General features: G+C 53.7%; 3 protein-coding genes across 8 annotated transcripts in view; 1 reads left to right on the top strand and 2 right to left on the bottom strand.

Moving 5' to 3' along the window:
• Nucleotides 1-7,447, top strand: part of ECI1 (enoyl-CoA delta isomerase 1) — a 13,479-nt gene extending 6,032 nt beyond the window's left edge. For both annotated transcript variants that reach the window (XM_003790802.3, XM_012805817.2), the window contains 5 exons: nt 730-857; nt 4,003-4,149; nt 5,077-5,198; nt 5,302-5,480; nt 6,927-7,447. In XM_003790802.3, coding sequence (XP_003790850.1) covers nt 730-857; nt 4,003-4,149; nt 5,077-5,198; nt 5,302-5,480; nt 6,927-7,093 — 743 coding nt within the window. In that variant the 3' untranslated portion in view covers nt 7,094-7,447. The remainder of the gene's footprint in view (nt 1-729; nt 858-4,002; nt 4,150-5,076; nt 5,199-5,301; nt 5,481-6,926) is intronic.
• The window catches only part of E4F1 (E4F transcription factor 1), a 19,606-nt gene continuing 3,231 nt past the window's right edge, over nt 3,981-20,355 (bottom strand). Inside the window, exons 2-15 of one of the 4 annotated variants that reach the window (XR_002773621.1) lie at nt 19,681-19,832; nt 18,165-18,294; nt 15,330-15,523; nt 15,125-15,245; nt 14,875-15,027; nt 14,598-14,767; nt 14,011-14,220; nt 13,647-13,755; nt 13,274-13,491; nt 12,848-13,046; nt 12,622-12,764; nt 12,489-12,551; nt 11,631-12,416; nt 3,981-3,991 (exon numbers count right to left, since the gene is read on the bottom strand). Coding sequence is in view for 3 of the 4 variants with exons in the window: in XM_023513768.1 (XP_023369536.1) it covers nt 12,060-12,416; nt 12,489-12,551; nt 12,622-12,764; nt 12,848-13,046; nt 13,274-13,491; nt 13,647-13,752; nt 14,011-14,220; nt 14,598-14,767; nt 14,875-15,027; nt 15,125-15,245; nt 15,330-15,523; nt 18,165-18,294; nt 19,681-19,832 (2,216 nt within the window). In the remaining variant the exon portion in view is untranslated. Of the gene's footprint in view, nt 3,992-11,630; nt 12,417-12,488; nt 12,552-12,621; nt 12,765-12,847; nt 13,047-13,273; nt 13,492-13,646; nt 13,756-14,010; nt 14,221-14,597; nt 14,768-14,874; nt 15,028-15,124; nt 15,246-15,329; nt 15,524-18,164; nt 18,295-19,680; nt 19,833-20,355 lie in introns of those variants that run through there. The other 3 variants (XM_023513768.1, XM_012805814.2, XM_003790801.3) reach the window with 3 other exon arrangements.
• On the bottom strand, nt 8,818-11,631 carry DNASE1L2 (deoxyribonuclease 1 like 2). Of its 2 annotated transcripts, XM_012805815.2 has the most exons (8): nt 11,094-11,631; nt 10,687-10,845; nt 10,510-10,598; nt 10,328-10,411; nt 10,148-10,248; nt 9,960-10,072; nt 9,587-9,838; nt 8,818-9,189 (listed from the first exon to the last, which is right to left on the bottom strand). In XM_012805815.2, exons 2-8 carry the CDS (start codon nt 10,828-10,830, stop codon nt 9,136-9,138), a joined length of 837 nt encoding a protein of 278 aa, XP_012661269.1. In that variant the 5' UTR covers nt 10,831-10,845; nt 11,094-11,631; the 3' UTR covers nt 8,818-9,135. The 2 variants fall into 2 exon arrangements, with proteins under 2 accessions (XP_012661269.1, XP_003790958.1); XM_003790910.3 differs by having other exon boundaries at nt 9,960-10,248.

Genomic DNA, 20,355 nt, shown 5'->3' with positions numbered 1-20,355 from the left:
CCCCCTCACCCTTTATAAAAAGATTGTCCACCCCAGTCTGGATAGTCAGCAAGTGGGGCAAGGGATTCTGGGGAGGATTTTGACAATGTGGCTTGCCCTTCAGCTGTTTAATTGAGCTGTTGACTAGACGTACTTGAGATTTAAGATGACACCGTGTCTTTTATTTTTTTAAGTTTGAACTGAGGTCTTTCTATGTTGCCTAAATAATCCTCCTTCTGGCTCAGCGCCTGTGGCTCAAGTGGCTAAGACACCAGCCATGTACAACCAAGGTGGCAGGTTCAAATCCAGCCCAGGCCCACCAAACAACGACGGCTGCAATCAAAAAATAGCTGGGCATTGTGGCGGGTGCCTATAGTCCCAGCTACTTGGGAGGCGGAGGCAGGAGACTCGCTTGAGCCCGGGAGTTGGAGGTTGCTGTGAGCTGTGATGCCACAGCACTCTACCCAGGGCAACAGCTTGAGACTCTATCTCAAAAAAAAAAAAAAAAAAAAAAGAAAAATCCTCCTTCCTCAGGATCCCAAAATGCTGGGATTACAGGTATGAACTGCCATGCCCAGTCCTGAATCATTCACTTTAAAATAGTCAACTTATGTTATGTGATCTCACCTCAATTTTACAAATCCCAAAACTGCAGTTTCCCATGACCTGATTGAGGTGAGGATGCAGGCTAGTCAGGGCCATTTTCCCAGTGCTAGGTGTGAGCCATTGCTTCTTCATTCTTCAATTTAGGGGTCGCTGTAATGAAACTGAAGAACCCCCCAGTGAACAGCCTCAGTCTGGATTTCCTAACAGAATTCCTCATCAGCCTGGAGAAGCTGGAGAATGACAAGGCCTTCCGAGGCGTGGTCATCACTTCGGTAGGTGCTTGATGCAGCCCCAAGGCCCCAAGTTATCTGATCAAAGTCCAGACCTGTTGCCACACTGGAAAATAGTCAGTGCCTGCCATCACATAGGATAACCAGACAGCTACCATGAAAGGCATCCAGGAAGTGTGGTCTGGGTACAGCCCAGTAGGGCCCTTAATTGTGCAGGCATTCCTTAGGCAGGTGGTTCTGAAGGCAGACCCCTGTCCAAGTCCGTCTTCCTGGACCCACACAGTTGTCAGAGCAGACACTGGGCATAGATGTGGTGCTTAGCAGCCTGGGCTAGAACTGAGTGAGTTTGTTAGGGGTAACCCTGAGCCCATTCCACTTCACAGAACTTGGTGGCAGGTTTCTAGGGTGCCTCCTCTTAGAGCTGCTGAATACCTTGAGCCAGTCCCATTAATGACACTTACGCAAAAGGCCCTGCTCTCAGTTTTTCTTTGAAATGGTCTTAAAGTCAAATTCTCAACACAGGCGCAGTACCTGTGGCTCATTGGATAGGGCACCAGCCCCATATACCGAGGGTAGCAGGTTCAAACCTGACCCTGGCGAAACTGCAACAAAAAAATAGCCAGGCATTGTGGTGGGCAGCTGTAGTCCCAGCTACTCAGGAGGGTGAGGCTAGAGAATCACCTAAGCCCAGGTGTTGGAAATTGCTGTAAGCTGTGTGATGCCACCACACTCTACTAAGTGTGGTAAGGTGAGACTCTGTCTCTACAAAAAGAAAGAAAAAATAAATTCTCAAGACAAACTTCCTCCACAGATTTTTTTTTTTTTGAGACAGAGTCTCGAGCTGTCATCCTTGGTAGAGTGCCCATGGCATCACAGCTCACAGCAACCTCCAACTCTTGGGCTTAAGAGATTCTCCTGCCTTAGCCTCCCAAGTAGCTAGGACTACAGACACTCACCTATTTTTCTGTTGCAGTTGTCATTGTTGCTTAACTGGCCCAGGCTAGATTCAAACCCAGCAGCCTCAGTTTATGTGGCTGACGCTACTGTGCTATAGGCGCCGAGCCTTCTAGGAGCCTAGTGCCCCCAATAGGACACCCATCCCTACCAAGGAGCCAGCAGAGGATCTCCAGGCCAGACCCCCTAGGAACCAGGGGACTGCTGGGTAGAGGGTACCCCCAACCTGTGTCATCTGAGGGTGTAATGTTGAGGAGCTGGTGACAGTTAAAAGTTCTAGGAAGCATCCCATAATCCCAGCTAAGCTGCCTGGGAACTTTTCATCTTGGAAAAATTTCTGTAATATTCTCCCACCCTAAATGTCACTCCATACAAAAATAAAGATACTTTCTTTATTGTGCACTAGAAATAAGAGGCCTGCATTTCACTAAATATAGGACCTTCAGCATGAAAGGAGAAAAGATGTCACCAAAGCCTCAGCCCTCAAGCACATACTGGGCTCTGTGTGGTGTACACCACAGAGAGGGGGTCCCACTGCCTCTCCATCCCCAAAGTCCCAGGATCCCACCAGAGAGGGAGATTGGCATTTTGTTCCTGCAAAAAACATGTTCTCTCCACAAATCCATCGATGAGTTTTATTCTGTTCTGAGTACCTACTGTGTACCTAGCACAAGGCCTGGCCCAAAGCAGGCACTAAACAAATAACCAATGAATGATGTGTAAATGCCTGTGGCTGCCATAAAGTTCCACAGACTGGGTGGCTTAAACAAACTGGGGGCAATCATTCTCTTGTAGTTTTGGAAGAGTTCAAGTCAGGGTACCAACAGATTGGTTTCCTCTAAAGGCTCTAGGGGTGGACCCTTCTTTGCTCCTCTCCAGCTTCCAACCTTCCTGATGTTCTTGCACTTGTAGTAGCAGCACTCAGCCTCCTCACCATCTCCACACATCCCCCAATGTGTTTGTGTAGGCACAGCCCCCTCATCAGGACACCTGGACTTAGGGCCCACCCTGATCCAGTATGACCTTGTCTCAACTTGATAAAATTCTCAAAGACCCTATTTCCACATAACATCACATTCTTGGATACTGGGGTGAGGACATGGCTTTGTCTTTTTGGAGGACACTATTCACACAGCAACAGATATGCTGCCAACTCACAGAAACAGGCTTGGCAAAGGACATCCCCAGTGAGGATTGCATTTTGGTTTATTTCTTAACATGTCCATAATAAAATACTTTGCCTTTGGTTTCCTCAAGTGCTAGGACTTTGGGGCAGATGGCTAAGTCACTCAGCTAGTGATAAAATGAATAGGATTGTTTTTTCTTTTCTGAGGGGTTCTGGGGCTTGTGGTAGGAAAAGGGTAAGAAAAAACAGAAAAGCTAAATGTGAGGGTTAGGCCACACAGCTGTCATCTTTTCAAAGCAGAAGCAGCTGTCCCCTCAGGAAGGGCTGAGTTGGGCTGCGGAAACAGATCAGCCCACAGCCTCCAGAGCTCCAGCCACGAGAGGAAAACATGCAGATGTTCTGGAGGGTGCCTTTGTCATTTGCCCAGAGGTGCTGTGACTTCAGGAGCCTGGGAGTAGGCTTTTCCACATTTTGCCCCCAGTTTGTGTTCCTAACTGACAACCCTTGGATCAAATGTCCAGAATTTTGTGCTGACCCCTGATGAATGCCAGTTGACCTTTTACTCCAGGTGATGGGTTCCTCTTTCATCTGCGTTCACTACTCCTCCTCCCCTGTCAGCCGTGTCAGTACCTGGGTCATCCACCTAGATCATTCTCCAGCACCTCCAAACCTGCATGGTAGTTTGTGGCTTTCTCAACCTTTTGGAATAAATCAGAACATACCCACTCCAGACTCTGGCAGGAAGCTTCACCTATGCCTCTTGAGTTCCTCCACCAGACGGCTGGGTGTACAGAGCCAGGCGTGCAGAAGGCCACACACTCAGAGTCATGTAGAGAGCCAGCCTAGTATGCGTAGAACTGGTGCATTCACTTCCCTGGGCCAGTGCCTGCCTTGCCTATTCTCTTCTGGTTTGAATCTGGGAAGAGAAGAATGTGCTGGGAAGTAGAGAAAGAGGATCCAGAAAAGGTCTGGGCTGAGTCTCTAGAGCCTCCAGTTCTGGGCTCCATGGTGGCATCATCTTGCCTCCATATGACCCTAGCCCTGGTGGTGTGATGCTAGTTGGAATGTGGACTCTGACCAGCACCTGACCTGGTTCCTCCCCCCTAGGACTGCCCCAATGTCTTCTCGGCTGGCCTGGACCTGAGAGAGATGTATGGGCGGAACCCAGGCCACTATGCTGAGTACTGGAAGGCTGTGCAAGAGCTGTGGCTGCGGCTCTACCTCTCCAACCTGGTGCTGGTGGCTGCCATCAATGTGAGTGTCCCCACTCCCACGTGGCCTCACTGATTTGTGTGGGGCTAGCCCAGGGTGGTAGGGGCAGACCCTGGTCCTGCCCTCAGAAGCTCTCAGGAGAGAGGACAGCTGGGGAGACCTGTGACATGCATAGGTAAGTGCTGCTGCAGACCATATAATGTGGAAAAGGTGAGCCACAGTAGGGTTGAGCAGAGATGGGCTGGGCAGGACACACAGGCAGAGAGAGGAAAGATCTTCTGGGTGGGGACTGGGGCCTGTGGCTGTCATAGACCTGGTAAGAGGCTGTGGCAGGGTGAGTGGGTGATCTGATCCACATTTCAGAAACACAACTCAGGTCTGACCAGGGGAAGGACAATGGGCAAAACTCAACCTTGGGATCCAGTATGCTCCAAGGGGAATGGTGGTGACAACCATGCAAGGTACCCAGAAGGCCAAGTCTGGATGGAGGGGAGGGCTGGTGTGAGAGGCAACAGCAGACCAGAGACCAGAGGTAGGGGTCTGTTTGAGGCAGGGGTGCATGGAGTGAGTTGGGGGTTTCCAGGACATGCACCATGGGACCATCATGTAAAATCACAGCTCCAATAAAATGCTTTTGTGGCATTTCATCATTGGATAAAAGCTGTAAGAGGAAAGGCAGCTTGCTACTCTACAGTGTAGAAGTCATTTTTTAGGCCTCTGAGAGCAGACAGCCCTGTCATCAGGGTCCTTTGGCTGATGGGGAAGCCTTGAAAACCAATCAGACCCGTGTTGAGCCCTAGGGGCCAGTTCTTTGCCTATCTCGCACACACCCAGACTCTTCCTCCCACCCCCCCCCGCCCCGGGGGTTTGCTAGTGGGACATCCTTCCTCAGTGTCCTCGTACCAGCCCTTTGGATACAATTGGGACCAGCAGTACCTCCACTGTCTGAATGTTCTGGCCTCTCTGCAGGGGTCCTGCCCAGCTGGAGGATGCCTGATGGCCCTCACCAGCGATGTCCGCATCCTCTCTGACAGCCCCAAGTCTGTCATAGGACTGAATGAGACCCTGCTGGGCATTGTTGCCCCCTTCTGGTAAGGATGGGGCTGCACCCATACTCAGCACTTGGTTCTGGGGCAACAGACCTTCCTGGGAGCTTCAGAACCAAGAGGTGAGTGGGTATCTGCATCTGGCCAGGTTTAAAGACACTCTTGTCAACACCATCGGGCATCGAGCCTCGGAGCGGGCCCTGCAACTGGGGCTGCTCTTCCCACCAGCTGAGGCCCTCCAGGTAGGCCTAGTTGACCACGTGGTGCCTGAGGACCAGGTGCAGAGCATGGCGCTTTCAGTGATGGCACACTGGCTGGCCATTCCAGGTGAGGAGCACCAGGCCAGGCCAGGTAGCCTTTGACCCTGGCAAAACCAGAATGTTCTCACACCTGCAGTTTTTCTGAGTCATGAATACACACAAGACTCTTCATAGTAGCAGCCTAAGAGTGTCTTGGGGTTGCCATGACAAAGCACCCTGGATGGCTAAACCATAGAATTTTATTCTCACAGTTCTGGAGACCAGAAAAACCCTTACCACATCCCTCCAAAGGCTCTAGGGGAAGATCCTTCCCGCCTCTCCATTATCTGGTGGCTCTAGGCTCCTTGGCTTGTGGCTGCAGCGCTTCAGTCTGTGCCTCCATCCTTTTGTGGCCTTCTCTCTGTGTGTTTCTGTCTCAAATATCCCTCTCCCTTCCCTTATCAAGGAGACACACCATTGGATTTAGAGCCTACCCATATCCTATGATGATCTCAACTTAATTACATCTGCAGAGATTGTTCTTCCAAATAAGGTCACACTTGACAGGTTGTAGAGGGGCAGTTAAGATGCTCATCCTTTTAGCATCCACTTTTCAACCTACTACAAAGGCAGCTGAAAACCTGCTTGTCTGTGTTATAGAAATAAGACTGGTCATAATAGTAATGTAGACCAGGGACCAGCAAACACTGTCTATAAACAGCCAGATAGCTTGTCAGTTTGTTGGTTGTTTTTTTTTTTTAAATAGTCTCACTTTGTCACCCTTGGTGGAGTGCTGTTGCATCACATCTCACAGCAACCTCCAACTCTTGGGCTTAAGCAATTCTCTTGCCTCAGCCTCCCAAATAGCTGGGACTATAGGTGCCCACCACAATGCACAGCTATTTTTTGTTGTTGTTGTCATTGTTTTTTTTTTTGTTTGTTTTTTTTTTTAATAGCTGGCCCGGGCTGTGTTTGAACCCATATGCCTCAGTGTATGTGGTCGGCACCCTAACCACTGAGCACGGGCACCAAGCCTTCTAGTATGTTTTTAAAAGAAATCAGCAGAAACACTGGGTTTCCTACTAGAGTTTGAGCTTGCATATAAAGCTTGGGAATGGCTTGGCGCCTATAGCACAGTAGTTAGGACACCAGCCACATACACCAGAGCTGGCAGGTTCGAATCCGGTCCGGGCCTGCCAAACAATGACAACTACAACCAAAAAATAGCCGGGTATTGTGGCAGGCGCCTGTAGTCACAGCTATTCGGGAGACTGAGGCAAGAGAATTGCTTAAGCTCAGGAGTTTGAGGTTGCTGTGACCAGTGACGCCATGGCACTCTACCCAGGGCAATAGCTTGAGGCTCTTTCAAAAGAAAAAAGAATCGCTTAAGCCCAAGAGTTAGTTGGAGGCTACTGTGAGCTGTGATGCCATGGCACTCTACCCAGGACAACAGCTTGAAACTCCATCTCAAGAAAAAAAAGCTTGAGAATATTCTCTAAAAGTGGGTTTTCACTATTGGACCCATTTTCTTTAGACCATGCCCGACAGCTGACCAAGGCCATGATGCGAAAGGCCACAGCAGACCGCCTGATCAAACAACGTGAAGCAGACATCCAGAATTTTGTCAGCTTTATCTCCAGAGATTCCATTCAGAAGTCCCTGCAGATATACTTGGAAAAACTCAAACAAAAGAAAGGCTAGGAGTTGGGGTGCCATGGAGGCTTTTAGTCACATGTGCCCTGGGCAGGGGGGCCCTCTGGTCCCAACGGAGTTAAACACGGTTATTTCTCAACTTATAAGTACTTTTAGCTCTTTGTTCTTCTGACTTCTTAGAAGATCCTATTCCTTGTAGCCAGGCCAGTATCCCACAGCCCACCACCACCCACAAGAGTGCCTTTTCTGCCTGTCTGGCAGCAGGAGCCATGGAGGGCACTGCCCTGACTTAAGAATCATGAACTTGCAGGTGGGGCCATTCTGGACCTTGGCAAGGTCACACTGGGCAGCCTTTTCCCAAAGGAGAATTATAAATAAAGACCTTGGGTTGTCCCATCCCTCTGATCTGCCTGTTTACTGGAGGCACAAGACCAGGTGGTCTCAGCCTGACCCACACAGAACCCTTTGGAGATGTGGGCTTCATTTGGATGGGTAGAGGGGACAGTGGTTCAGAGAAAGTGGGGGAATTTGAGAGTGATATTCCTAAGTTCTATTTTAGCAAACTTGTCCAGACTCTTGAAACAAAGTTTTTTCCTCTCCTATGACTCAGGCCAGTTCCCACATTATGCAGAAGATAAGATGTTTCAAAAACCAGAAACCAAACTAGGTGTAGTGGCTCATGTCTGTAATCTTAGCACTCTGGAAGGCCAAGGGTAGGAGCATCCCTTGAGCTCTGGAATTTGAGACCAGCCTGAGTTAGAGTGAGACCCCATCTCTACTAAAAATAGAAAAAAATCAGCTGAGTATCATGGCAGGCACCTGTAGTCCGAGGATCACTGGAGCCCAGGGTGTTGAGGTTGCTGTGAGCTATGATGATGCCACAGCTTGGTCAACGGTGAGACTCTGTCTCAAAAAAAGAAAAAGTAAAGCAGAAACCATCATATTGGGTGCCTGTCATTGGCCTGGTGACCGATGGGGCTGCTTGGTCCTGACCCTAATGTGATGGCTCGGCCAGGTTACAAAAGTCACTCTGACTAGCCCTTACCCACCCCAGCACTCCTAAAGGTGAAACTACACGAAGGTATCCTTGAAGGGCTGTGCCACAGCATGGTGTGCAATTCTTTGAGAAGCACATAGTCTCCAGCCACTTGCCTGGGCTAAGAGAAGCTTTCTGAAAATTCCAGAACTGACCGGCTGTGGCAAAGGGCCAGCCTCCCTGACCTCCACACAGTGCTGGGTGAGACAGGGTCTAGGGTACAGACAAGTAAGGCTCTCTCAGGACCCAGGAAGTTGGCAGAAGCATTGGCACCATAACTGTCCAAGCTGTACTCACAGTGCAAGTTCTTGGAAGCATTTATAGTTCACACACAGAGAGCAGTGGCTTCCAAAGGGGGCTAATTCCCACCAGGACATGAAAGGGCAGGCCAGACTTTCCTGTTCCCTAACCAACCTTGGACCAAGGACTAAGCCTCATGCCCCCACAAGGGCTGAATCCTTAGAAAAGACAGACGCCGGCTCGGCGCCTATAGCTCAACCGGCTAAGGTGGCGGGTTTGAATCCCCAGCCTGGACCCACCAAACAACAATGACAGCTGCAACCAAAAAATAGCCGGGCGTTGTGGCAGGCGCCTGTGGTCCTAGCTACTTGGGAGGCAGAGGCAGGAGACTCGCTTGAGCCCAGGAGTTGGAGGTTGCTGTGAGCTGTAATGCCACAGCACTCTACCCAGGGGGACAGCTTGAGGCTCTGTCTCAAAAAAAAAAAAAAAAGAAAAGACAGATGCCTTGGAAACAACTTGTTATATGGTCCTGGCTGAGCTGTGCTCATTTACTGATCACAGACATGTGCCTAGCACTGCAGCCAATAACCTTCATACGGACTCTTCACAACAACCCTGTGGTGGACAGTGGTAGCAAGTCTCACAGATGGTGAATCAGGCTCTTCAGTGGTCCCATGATGTGTGGATGACTACTTGTCCACGCCCAGCAGACCCTGCCCTGTGGCCTCACTAGGAGATAGCAGATACCCTGAAGGAGCCACAGTGGGGCCATTCCAGAGTGTGGCTGATGCACCCTGGCTGGGCCTCAGTGCTGTTAATGTGACTTGAGGGTCACCTCCACAGGAAAGTGGTCACTGATGGCAAGAGCCTGGAAGGAAAAAGGAGAGAACCTCAGGGGCCTTCCTGGGTAGCCTGTCCTCCCTCTGGATCCACTTTGGAAGCTGCCTGGGGTAGAGCTGATGGGCGTCTACAAACCACTACCCCTACAGGGAGGTAGCCACTACTGCTGGTTCACCCCTACTGCTGCCAGTTGTGGGACAGGGCCAGCGTGCAGGTGGCCCTACAACTGGCACTGTGGGGGAACAAGGGGCCCTAGGACACAGCCCCACCTTCCCAGAGTTGCCTCTGGCATCCTCCACTGCATCTTTGGTGGAAACCCCAGTGTAGGGAGGGGAAAACCAGGTATGAATCCTGGCGAGGGCCCTGCCCCCAGCCTGGGCAGCAGTTTACTAGCTCTCCAGCCTGTGCGCTCACCCCACACTCACCTGAGTCTGGTTCAGACTGAATTCCTCCTGGAAATTGTACACAGTAGCCGACTGTGGCTTCAGGCTCCTGCGCAGGCGGGCACCACACACCACGATGCGGTCATAGGCGCAGTCAGAGTTGCCTACTGTGGTGTCGGCGCTGTCTGGGATGAGCCACTTAAAGACCTCGCTGCTGCGCAGGCGGATGGTGACCCAGTCCTGCGCACGCACATAGTTGCAGTCAGCGTTGAAGTCTCCTAGGAACAGCATGTCCTGTAGGCACCACAGAGCTGGGTGAGCCCGCTAGAGGGGCTGCCCAGCTCCACCCTCGATGGCCCAGAACCCCAGGGCATGCATACTAGGACCCCGGAACCGAGGAGAACAAGGGGCTTACATCGATGCCCCACTTGTCGATCACATCCAAGTATACATCGTAGAGTGCGTCTATCTCTGCCACGGCATGGTGCGGGGCTGCGTGCAGGGGAATCATCACCAGCTCCTTGGTGGCTGCCGACAAGGACAGGGAGTCAGGGGCGGACCCAATGGGGGGCAGGGGTGCGGAGAGGGGGGGCCCAGCCTCACCTAAGCCCGGGACTGAAAACTTGACCACGAAAGGTTCGCGGCTGAAGGCATCCTCGGGGTCTGGGTACTGGTACGTATCCATTACCGACACTTTGTCTTTCCTGGGAGCAGAGGACAGATGGTGTCGCTGAGCCGCCTGCTCTGGCCTGGTGCACTCCCTCCCTTAAGCCCGTCCCTCACCTATAAACGAACAGGTACATTTCCTTGTAGTGGTCTCGACCCAGGGGCTCGCTGCTCACAAAGCTGTACTCGTGCTTGGACATGCTGCAGAGATACAAGCCAAACCTGGGGTCAAGGTGCCCACTGCACCAAGGTCTGACATCCTGGCCAGCAGTCACAACACAGAACCCCACCCACCATACCTGTTGATCTGCTCCATGAGTGCAGACACTGCACTCAGGTCTGGGTCTCGCACCTCCTGCACCAGCGTAACATCATACCCAGCCAGGATCTGGGGAGGAGCCAACAGGTGCAGTGTAACTCCCAGCCCAGACACCTGCAGCCCCGCCCCGAATCTCCGCCCCTGGCCCTGGCTTCACCTGAGAGATGACACCTCCACAGTCAGAGTCAGACACTTTGCTGTCGCCAAAGCTCTGGATGTTGAAGGCGCCAATGCGCAATGTAGCAGCTCCAGTGGCCCCAAGTGCCCAGAGCACAGCCAGCAGGGCTCCAGGCCCGCCCATGGCACAGAGTGAGCCCTGGGAGGAGCAGACGTGCCCCGGTGAACAGAGACCTGGAAGTCAGGCACACAGACTCCTCTCCTGCCCACCACGAGCCAGGTAGGGATGGCCTATGTGAAGGCCCATCCTCTACCTGCCTGTCTTCACCAGATCTCCCCAGGGTAACACGCTGTGCTCTGGGCCCCTGGTGTTCTGACGCTGCATGAGCAAACTGAAGCCCAAACAGCCAAACCTTCATCCTGTCCAGTCCCCAGCCCAAGACTCACCTAGGATGTGGATGAAGTGATCACAGAGGCTTAAAGGCCTGGTCCAGTAGGGATCCTGGGTCCAGCCTGGGGGTGTGTGCCAGCACAGGACCTACTGCCCAGACTTGGTCCGGAAGCAGCTCTGGCATCAGGGCACCACAGGTATTTGAGGCCCTAGTCCAGGGAGGAGCCAGCTGTGCTGGTCCCGCCCCCTCAATGAAGCTGGATACTGGAAAACAGGGCTCTCTTTTCCATGGAGACCCCGAGGGCAAGAGGCAAAGGATCTGCCTGACCCAACTTTAGTGCTCCAGACCTGGTCCCAGAAATAGACCAGAAGTCCCTGCCAGCTCCCCAAGGGCAGCATCAGGGCTGACAGAGGGTCAGCAGAGGATGAAGCGCCAGATCTGCCTGCTAGAGCTACATCAACTTATGAAAATAAAAAGAGCACTCAGGAGAGCCCAGCCCACATCCAGCCACATCCACTCCTCTGGGTAACAAGCCGAGGCTGCTCAGCCCAACCCCACAGCACCCCCAGGGCTGAAGTCTGGGCAGTAGCACCCTCTGCCCACCATACCACAGGCCTGAGGAAGCCAGGTCACAGGTCCAGCTGGGCAGGGCAGGGCAGGGCAGTAGCTGCCTGTTAACATGCCAGTGACACCCACACACCACCAAGGCGCCACCAGGGCTGGCAAGAGCCCCTGGGCAGGATGGACACGCACTTGAGTCTAGGGGTGGCCTGGGCAGGCAAATGCTATTTCCAGGGAACTTGCAAGGTGACGAGCCAGCCTTGGAGCTGTCACTGCCGCAATATCACAAGCTGCAGGTTTGCATATTTTATTGTAAAGCAACGAAAAACTCTGTATTTACACTTCCCTTCTCTGAACATCTGAGTTCTGTGCCACCTTCTCTACCAGGCCATGCAGGCACAGGCAGGGTACTGAGTCTTTGACCCCACTCCAGCCCAGCAGGGACCCACAGGACTCCATGCTAGACAACAACAGTCCGCACCTCCAGCTGACCCTCTGGTGAGGCAATGACCAGCTCACCGGCATGCTCAAGAATCTCAATATCCTCTGATGACACCATGGTCACTGTGGCCTGTTCAGTGCCATTTGCACCCGCTCGGGCTGTGAGCACAGTGCCTTCACTGATGGCTGACGCCAACGTCATGGCCACTTGCTCTGTCAGGCTTTCAGGAGTGGCGATGGTGATAGTGTCAGCAGCAGATGCTTCTGGGCCCAGCCCTGCCTCCTGGTCCATGGTCACATTCTGCACGATGATCTGATGCCCAGCACTGGCCTGGTGCACGATCTGCTGTACCACCTTCATGATATGGCTGTCCACCTGTAGGACCCACACCTTAGCCCAAGCAGACAAGAGGAGCCAGACTAACCCACCCCTCACACAACTCCTCACCTCTGTCTGCGTGCCCTCAATGATCTCTGTGGCTTCACTGGTCTCAGCATCGTCTGCAGTGGCCTGGGCAGATGGTCAAAGGTCATCTTTGGCTGCCCTGGGCCCTATCCCAGCCCACAGGTTCTACACGCACCTCAATAATGTACTCCTGGGTGTCAGCCACCACAGATGAGAACTCCACTAACACAGTATGTGGGTCCTCTGCAAGGACAGTGGTGGCTGCTGCAGGGCTCTCCTCAGACACCAGCAACTCCTCCACCTCCAGCAGACAGCCCCCTGTCAGTAAGGGAACTCAGTCAAAGCTTTGTGGGTCCTGGTCCTTGGCCCGCTCCCACCACCTGCCACCTGGCAGCCCGGACCTTTAGTGCGCAGGTGCCGGTTGAGTGTGCCATGCTCCGCGAAGCCACGGCCACACTTGTAACACTTAAAGGGCTTCTCGCCTGTGTGGTGGCGCACATGCCGTACTAGCGAGCCCTTCTCCCGGAAGCCGCGGCTACAGAACTGACACACATGTGGCTTCTCCTCCAAGTGTGTCCGGAAGTGTACCTGTTGGGCATTCTGTGGAAACCCACTGTCAGTGCCAGCTTGGGCTCAGCCATAACAGACTATGGCTCTCCCCACCCGCCTCTGGGTTCAATGAGGGCTTGGGCCTGAAACTGCACAGTCTAGAGGGTGGGGGGGCAAGGATGGACAGTGGAGGCAAGGAATGGGGGGCATCTGGTCCCAAGGCTGGGGAGCTAAAGGACAGGGAATCAGGTACCAGGGTCCTGAGGCCTGAGGCCCACCTTTGTCTTGTAGCGTTTGCCACACTCAGGACAAGGGTAGGGCCGCTCGTCTGAGTGGACACGCCGGTGGCCACGCACATGGGCGATGGTCTTGTAAAGTTTTCCACAGTCCCCACAGCGAAAGCGGCGCTCATGCACATGCACCTCCTGGTGCTTCTTGAGCAGATAAGCCTTGGGAAAAGCCTTGCCACACTGTGTACAGGTAAACGGCCTCGGCCCTGTGGTCACATGTTGCATCAGGCCCAGCCCACCACCCCTAGGACCTTTTAGCCAGCTGCTGCCCTCCCACAGGCCACCCTGGACACCCACAGGCCCACCCTGGTCACTCACAGGCCATCCACTACCCATATGCACATCCCCTCCTGCCACCCACCTGCATGGCCCTTCTTGTGGGCCTCCAGGGTGGCTGCCGTCGGGAAGGTCTCGCTGCACTGAGGGCATGGGTGGGTCTTGGGCACAGCTGAGGCCTCACTGGCCACCTGCTGGGGCACCACAGGCAGGCCTCCAGCACCCATTGTAGGCTGTGCCCCAGAAGTAACAAGGACATAACCATGAGCCCCATCCTGGTGGGCTCCCTTGTGGCCCCAAGGAAGACAGTAAACATATCAGTGTCACAGCAGAAAGCAACACCATTCTGCTACTGAGTGTGAGGAGGCTGGAAGCTCAGGCTGGTATGGTGCCCAAGCACCCAGGATGACCAGATCTAGAAAGAATGTGCTGGCAGCACAGGCACCTACTGTCTCCATCGGCTGCACCTCCAGCAGCGGCAGTTCTGGAGCTCCATCTCCCAAGGGCTGGGGACTAGATCCAGCAGGCAGGGCTGGTTCCAGGGCACCCTCCTCCCCAGCAACCCGCTCCAGAACGATGCCGGAGTTCTGCATGGCCTGGCGCAGCAGGTTCTCACGGCTGCCCTCACCCGGGCATGGAAGCTCCTCAGGGACTGGGGGCTGTGGAAGAAGTGGACAGGGAGGCTGGCCAGGCAGCCCCGCATAATGCACTCACCCTGCAGAGCAGACCCCTGCCAGGCTGCAAAGCCCTAGGGCCTTTGTGTACACCTTCAGAGCCCCATAGCACCCCCATCTGCCCACCTCAACCCCAGATCACTCTCCTCCCTCACCCCCGCTGTGTGCTCTTGTGTTGTCTGCTGACAAGCTATCCCTGTCATCGCCGCCACTGTCCCTGCGCCCCCTGCACCCAGTGAGCACCAGGAAGGCAGCCCAGAGGCAGGTGGGGGTCCTGCTGGAGACAAAGCCCAGAACAAAGGCTAACACTGAGTAAGCAGAGGACAGAGTAGACCTTCAGGGGACCCCCAGTCTCCCCCCACCTCTGGGGCCAGGGCTTTTATGCCCAGGGGCAATTCCTGCATCTGGACATGGACTTCATGGATGACAGTTCCCTTAGCATCTGTCACCAGATGAATCACAGGCGAAGTCTCCATAGGCTCCCCTGTCGCCGATGATGATGTAACTGTCCCCACAGTAGAGGCTCCAGATCCTTTAAAGCAGAGCCAAGGAAGTCCCTGAAGAGCCCCTCATGGGCCAGCAACCAGGGCCAAGAACAGCAGCCCCAAGTGACCCAGGCACCGCCCCCACCACACTGACCTGCAGGTACATCCTCTTGGCCTTCAACCACATCCTTGCTCATGCTGAAGCGAATTTTTTCTGTGCATGGGGTAAGAGACTTGAGGTGCCGGGTCAGCGCACCTGACTCCCGGAAGCTCTTTCCACACTTGGCGCACTTATAGGGGCGCTCGTCTGTGGAGAACACTGAGTCAGTCCCAGACAGACACCCGGAGTGGGGTACCAACAGGGTACTGCATGGCTCTGGTTCTAAGGCCCCAGCCAGGCTCACCTGTGTGCCGACGGTGGTGCCGGATGAGTGAGCCTTTGGTGCGGAAGGAAGCCCCACAGAGCTTACACTCATGGTCCTTGCGGCTACTGTGGGTGACCATGTGGGCCTTGAGGATGCTGCCCTGTGGGGGAGAGGCAGCGAGGCTCAGGCCCCTCCCTAGGGGAAGCAGGAAGGAGGCCTGCCAAGCTCAAGGCCTGGGACTCACCGTCTTGAAGGTCTTGTGGCACAGCATGCACACGTAGCGGCCGTCCTTGTTCACCATTAGCTTGACCTGCGCCTGCTCGCCCTCCCCAGTAAGCCCCAGCCCCTGTCGGTGGGGACTGCCTGGGGGCTCTGCCATCTCACTGTCTCCTGGCTCTGTTTCAGCAGCCACAATGACCTCTTTGATATGCCCGCCGCCTGAGAAGAGGCAAGTCAGCCTAAGCTTGGGACCCACCATAGGCTCTGCCACCTCGATGGGATCCTTGCCCAGAGAGACTGCTGGGGCTATGAAGCCACTACTTGGACAAGGCCACCCCCCTCTGATGGTATGAAGCTCCCCAGAGATGCTCCAGGGTCCCTGAAATGTGTCAAGTAGGGAGACCCACCATGAGCACAGATTCCCCAATCCCTAAGCCAAGAGGATATATACAGGTCCTGGTGACAAGGTGCCAGATTACACAGACATTAAACAGGCCATTTTGGCTTGCTGCCATCTCTCCAGCACCAATATAGAGCAAATGTTTCTGCGGATTGCCACCCACTAGACTGGTAGCAGGCAGGTGGGCAAGTCCAGCTAGAGCCCCATCCCTAAGCAAACTGGGGACACTCAGGCTGGGAGAGTGAATGCTTTCCAGACACCTGGGACAGCTTGAGCAAAGGAAGTTGAGCTTTTGCACTTCTCAAAGGGTGTTGAGGAAATCTGACGATATGCAAAGACAGGCTGTAAACACACTTCATGTTTTCTGCTCATAATGACGACAAGTGGGAAACAGCTGTGAAACCACATTTTAGAAACTGTCTCAGTCAGGCTGACATCTTGTTTTGACAAGCCATTCTCTTGAAACAGAATGAAAGTGCCATAGCTCAGAAAAACTTAAGGGCCTCTCTTGTCCATGCCCTGGCTGACATGCTTGATATCCCAGAAGCAAACTTCCAAAAGGACAGAAACCTCTGGCCAGCAAGGATGCAAAGGGGAATATGGCCACCCCAAATTCAGAGAGGAGACACAGTCTGTTTCCAAGGGACAGGCAGGAGGGCCTGGAGTTAGGTATCCAGCCCCTGCTCTCCTCCCTTCCTGCACCAACCCTGAGCCATTGGCAGCTGGTCTCCACAGGAAGCTAGTAGAAGTGCTGGCTGCCATGGATCCTAGCCCACTGTACCCATTAACTAGCCAAGGGGCATGCTAAGGCACCCAAGATGCCTGCAAAAGGAAAATTACTAGGTACAAGAGAGGCAGGGGTACCCATAGAGGGGCCCCTGTAGCATCAGGAGGGACAGTCGTGCCGAGCCAAGGCTTGGAACCACTGGAGGCCAGCGTCAGGGAGAAGGGACCTGAAGCAGTTACCCAAACCAGGGAATGTGGGCTCCCAAATGATGCCACCCCCCACAGAAATCAAATACCCCACAAGGGATGGAGCACAACCCACTTCCCACATACACTTTCCTATTCCTCCTGTATTATTAGCCCAGGTGAGTGTCCTTATCACAAGAATTCTGGGGAAAGGCAATTAGAAACCACGAGTGTTCCTGCTGCCTCACAGAGAGCAGCCAGTGCATAGGTTCCCTCCCCAGGCCAAGGCTGGCCTCTGCCACAGTTCCTCCAGCCCTCTTCCCACCATAGCACTCCCCAGGGCTTCCCAAAGCCATGTTCTACCTATTGCCCCAACCTGCTTCCTTTGGTGCAGCCCCTGCCCAACAGGCACCCAGGCAATAGCCATGCCCTTCCCAAGTTCTCACATCAGGCCCAACCTGGGTTCCCTTCCTTACCACCTGCACACCCAGCCACTTATCCCTACCCCTAGAACAGCTTGTGGTTCCCACCTATCCAGACCCTTAGCTGTCCTTTGAATGTCCTCCCTCCCTGAATAAGGAGAGCTTGACCCAGCCAGGCGCAGTGGCTCACACCTGTAATCCTAGCACTCTGGGAGGCCAAAGCAGATGGATTGCTTGAGGTCAGGAGTTCAAGACCAGCCTGAGCAAGAGCAAGACCCTGTCTCTACTAAAAATAGAAAAACTAGCTTGGCAGAGTCATGGGTACCTGTAGTCCCAGCCACTCAGGGGCCTGAGGCAAGAGGACTGCTCAAGCCTAAGAGGAGTTTGAGGTTGCTGTGAGATATGATGCAATGGCACTCTACCAGGGGCAACAGAGTGAGACTCTGTCTCAGAAGAAAAAAAAAGGACAGCATGACTCAACTCAGACCTCTCAATGCCCCTCTCCCCTCCACATGAATGAGGTGTTTTAACTTAAAAAACAGCCATCAAAGAGGCTTGGCTTGTAAGCTTATAAAAGCCCCATGAAAATCAGGACAGCTACCACCACCCCCATGCAGTAAGCAGGTGCTGAGGAGGTACAGACCATGGTCAAGCAATGAGTCAGGGCCCGGCAGGAGCAGTGGGTGGTACTCAGCCCATCCCGCATCTACCCTCTAAGGCCACTGCTGGGGCAGGTGGGCCATCCTGGGGCGTCCCTGGTGGATGCTGCCTAAGGGGTTGGCAGAGAAGTGAGTAATATTCCAGGAGAACCAGAGCAGGGACAGCTTGGGAAAGTAATTGGGAGAGAATAACAAGCTCATGATGAAACACAAACTGGTCTCCCCAATGCCAGGGTATGCCATGGACACACTGAGGAAGGGCCTGGTTCCTAATTCCCAATGGTCCAGCTCAGCGCTCCATCCTCCTGTAGGTTATGCCCTGAGGAAGGCTCAAGAGAAGCCTCAGCCTCCTCCTGGCCAGGCTATGCTCTCAGGAGAGAGCAGGTTATAGGTAACAGAAGGCCCCCATTCTCTGGCTTTGACCACAAATAGCTATCATGTTAGCAACACATGGACAGCAGACTCACCAATCAAGGCCATTCCTGGCTTACCAATGAGATCTGGTGCATGGCCAATGTCTGCTGCCAGAGAGGCTGCCTCCACCACGATGTGGGCCACGGTAATGGGCTCCTCTGGGCCAGTCGCCACCGGCACCACCTACCAAGCAGGAGCAAGGAACAAAGGGGACTTGTCTGTGGGCTCCAGAGCTCCTAGAAAAGAGGCCTGGAGTAGCAGACCTGGAGAGTGCAGTCCTGAAGGTGGCTGGGGCAGGAGTTTTCATCTTTCCGCAGAAGACCAATGCTTGGCATCTGACTCCCAACCTGGGCTATACTACCCTGGACCAGTGGGGTTGACTCCACTATTCCAATGTCTCTGGCCACTGGGGCTGACCTGGTACTCTGAACATCTGACCAACAATCCCAGAACAGAGCTGAATTGGCTTGCAGGGATGAAGATGAAGCAGGCAGTCCACTAGTCCCAGCCAAGTAGTCTGAGAAGGCCCAGAGATGTGAGGCCAGGGGCCTTCCAGGAGGAGCAGGGCCCTCTGGGAAGGGGCAAGTACAGGGTCTTGAGATGATGTGTATTCCAATGTCATCTAGGCCACTCCTTGCTGACAGTTGGCAATCTAAGCTTGGTCACATGATAAATATATTCTGAGGTGACCACTACCTCCTCTCTGAGTCTTCTGTCCTGATTCTCTACAATGAGGACGACAAGAACCCCTATGTTATAGGGTGCTGTAGGATTTGGATTTAATAAGACTGTGTGTGCACATCCCCAAGCACAACATGGGGACTCAACAAAGTTGGCCACTTTTTTTTTTTTAGAGACAGAGTCTCACTTTGTCACCCTTGGTAGAGTGCTGTGGCGTCACAGCTCACAGCAACCCCCAGCTCTTGGGCTTAGGCGATTCTCTTGCCTCAGCCTCCCGAGTAGCTGGGACTACAGGTGCCCACCACAACGCCCAGCTATATTTTTGTTGCAATTTGGCCAGGTCTGGGTTCAAACCCGCCACCCTTGGTATATGGGGCTGGCGCCCTAATCACTGAGCCACAGGCGCCACCCAAAGTTGGCCATTTTCATCACCAGGTGGTAGGACACATAGGGCCATGTTTTGTTTGCAGGATCCCCGAGAATAATGTGCACAAGACAGAGATAAGGCAACAACAAAAAAGCCACCAGGAAAGCAAGTTAAGAGAGACCCCCAATCTCCAAGAAAGAAGAAATGCCAGTACCCTAACTGTATAGGTTTTGGTCAGAGGCTGCCAAGAAAGCTAGGCCACCCTAGGCAATCCAGAACACCCCAGAGCACCACCAGGCTCTGTGGCACAGTCCAGACCTTCCCTCACCTACGGCTAGACGCCTGACCTCTGCCCGCCCACATATCCCCAGGAACCAGCTGCACAGGTCTGTCCTGGCACACTGCCTCCTCCTCCTCCTCCTGTCAGATGAGCCAAGATGAACAAACAGATATGTGTTGGCTTATCTCTGTCCTGTGCACGTCAGAAGTGTGCACATGGCAGCAGTAGAGTGAGGACTCACCTCCTGGCCCAGCAGCGAGGTGGTGGGAGGGGTGGTAGGCAGGGCCTCTGGAGGGGCTCGCTGGCAGGCCTTCTGAATCTTGTGCTGCACAAAGTCTTCCAAGGTTGTGAACTCCGCCTGGCAGCGACCACATCTGTGCACATCATCCTCATCTGAAATGAGTCTGCTGTTAGAGAGGCCTGGGCTTCCCCTCCAGCCTCAGACCACACTAATCCAAGTGTGGCATCAGAACCAGAGCTCCTTCCCTGGCTCTCCTAGAGGATAACACACTTGGGACTCATAACTAGGTAAGCCTAGGGTGTAGCCCCCATCTTCTGTAGGTCTACAAAGCACACCCAGAGAGCACAGCATCCAGTAGTGGGTGGCCCTGACCAGACACTTAGCTGCAAGAATTCACTGAGGCTGTCATATCCAAAGGCTCCACTTTAGCAGTAAGGGAAGAGAGCCCAGGAGAAGGCCTGGGAGGCACAGGGAGTCCTCGAGGAGATTAGGGATAGTAAAGGACTGGGATTTAAGCCTCGTGGAATGTGGATGTACCCTCAGGCATCTCTTTTTTTGTTTTGTTTTGAGACAGAGCCTCAAGCTGTCCCCCTGGGTAGAGTGCCATGGCATTACAGCTCACAGCAACCTCCAACTCCTAGGCTCAAGCGAGTCTCCTGCCTCCGCCTCCCAAGT

The sequence above is a fragment of the Otolemur garnettii genome, unplaced genomic scaffold (genome assembly GCF_000181295.1).
Source record: "Otolemur garnettii isolate 467f Iridium unplaced genomic scaffold, OtoGar3 scaffold00044, whole genome shotgun sequence".
NCBI classification, from domain to species: Eukaryota; Metazoa; Chordata; class Mammalia; order Primates; family Galagidae; genus Otolemur; species Otolemur garnettii.
The sequence above is the reverse complement of the archived record's forward strand: the minus strand, read 5'-3'. Positions and strand labels throughout refer to the sequence as shown.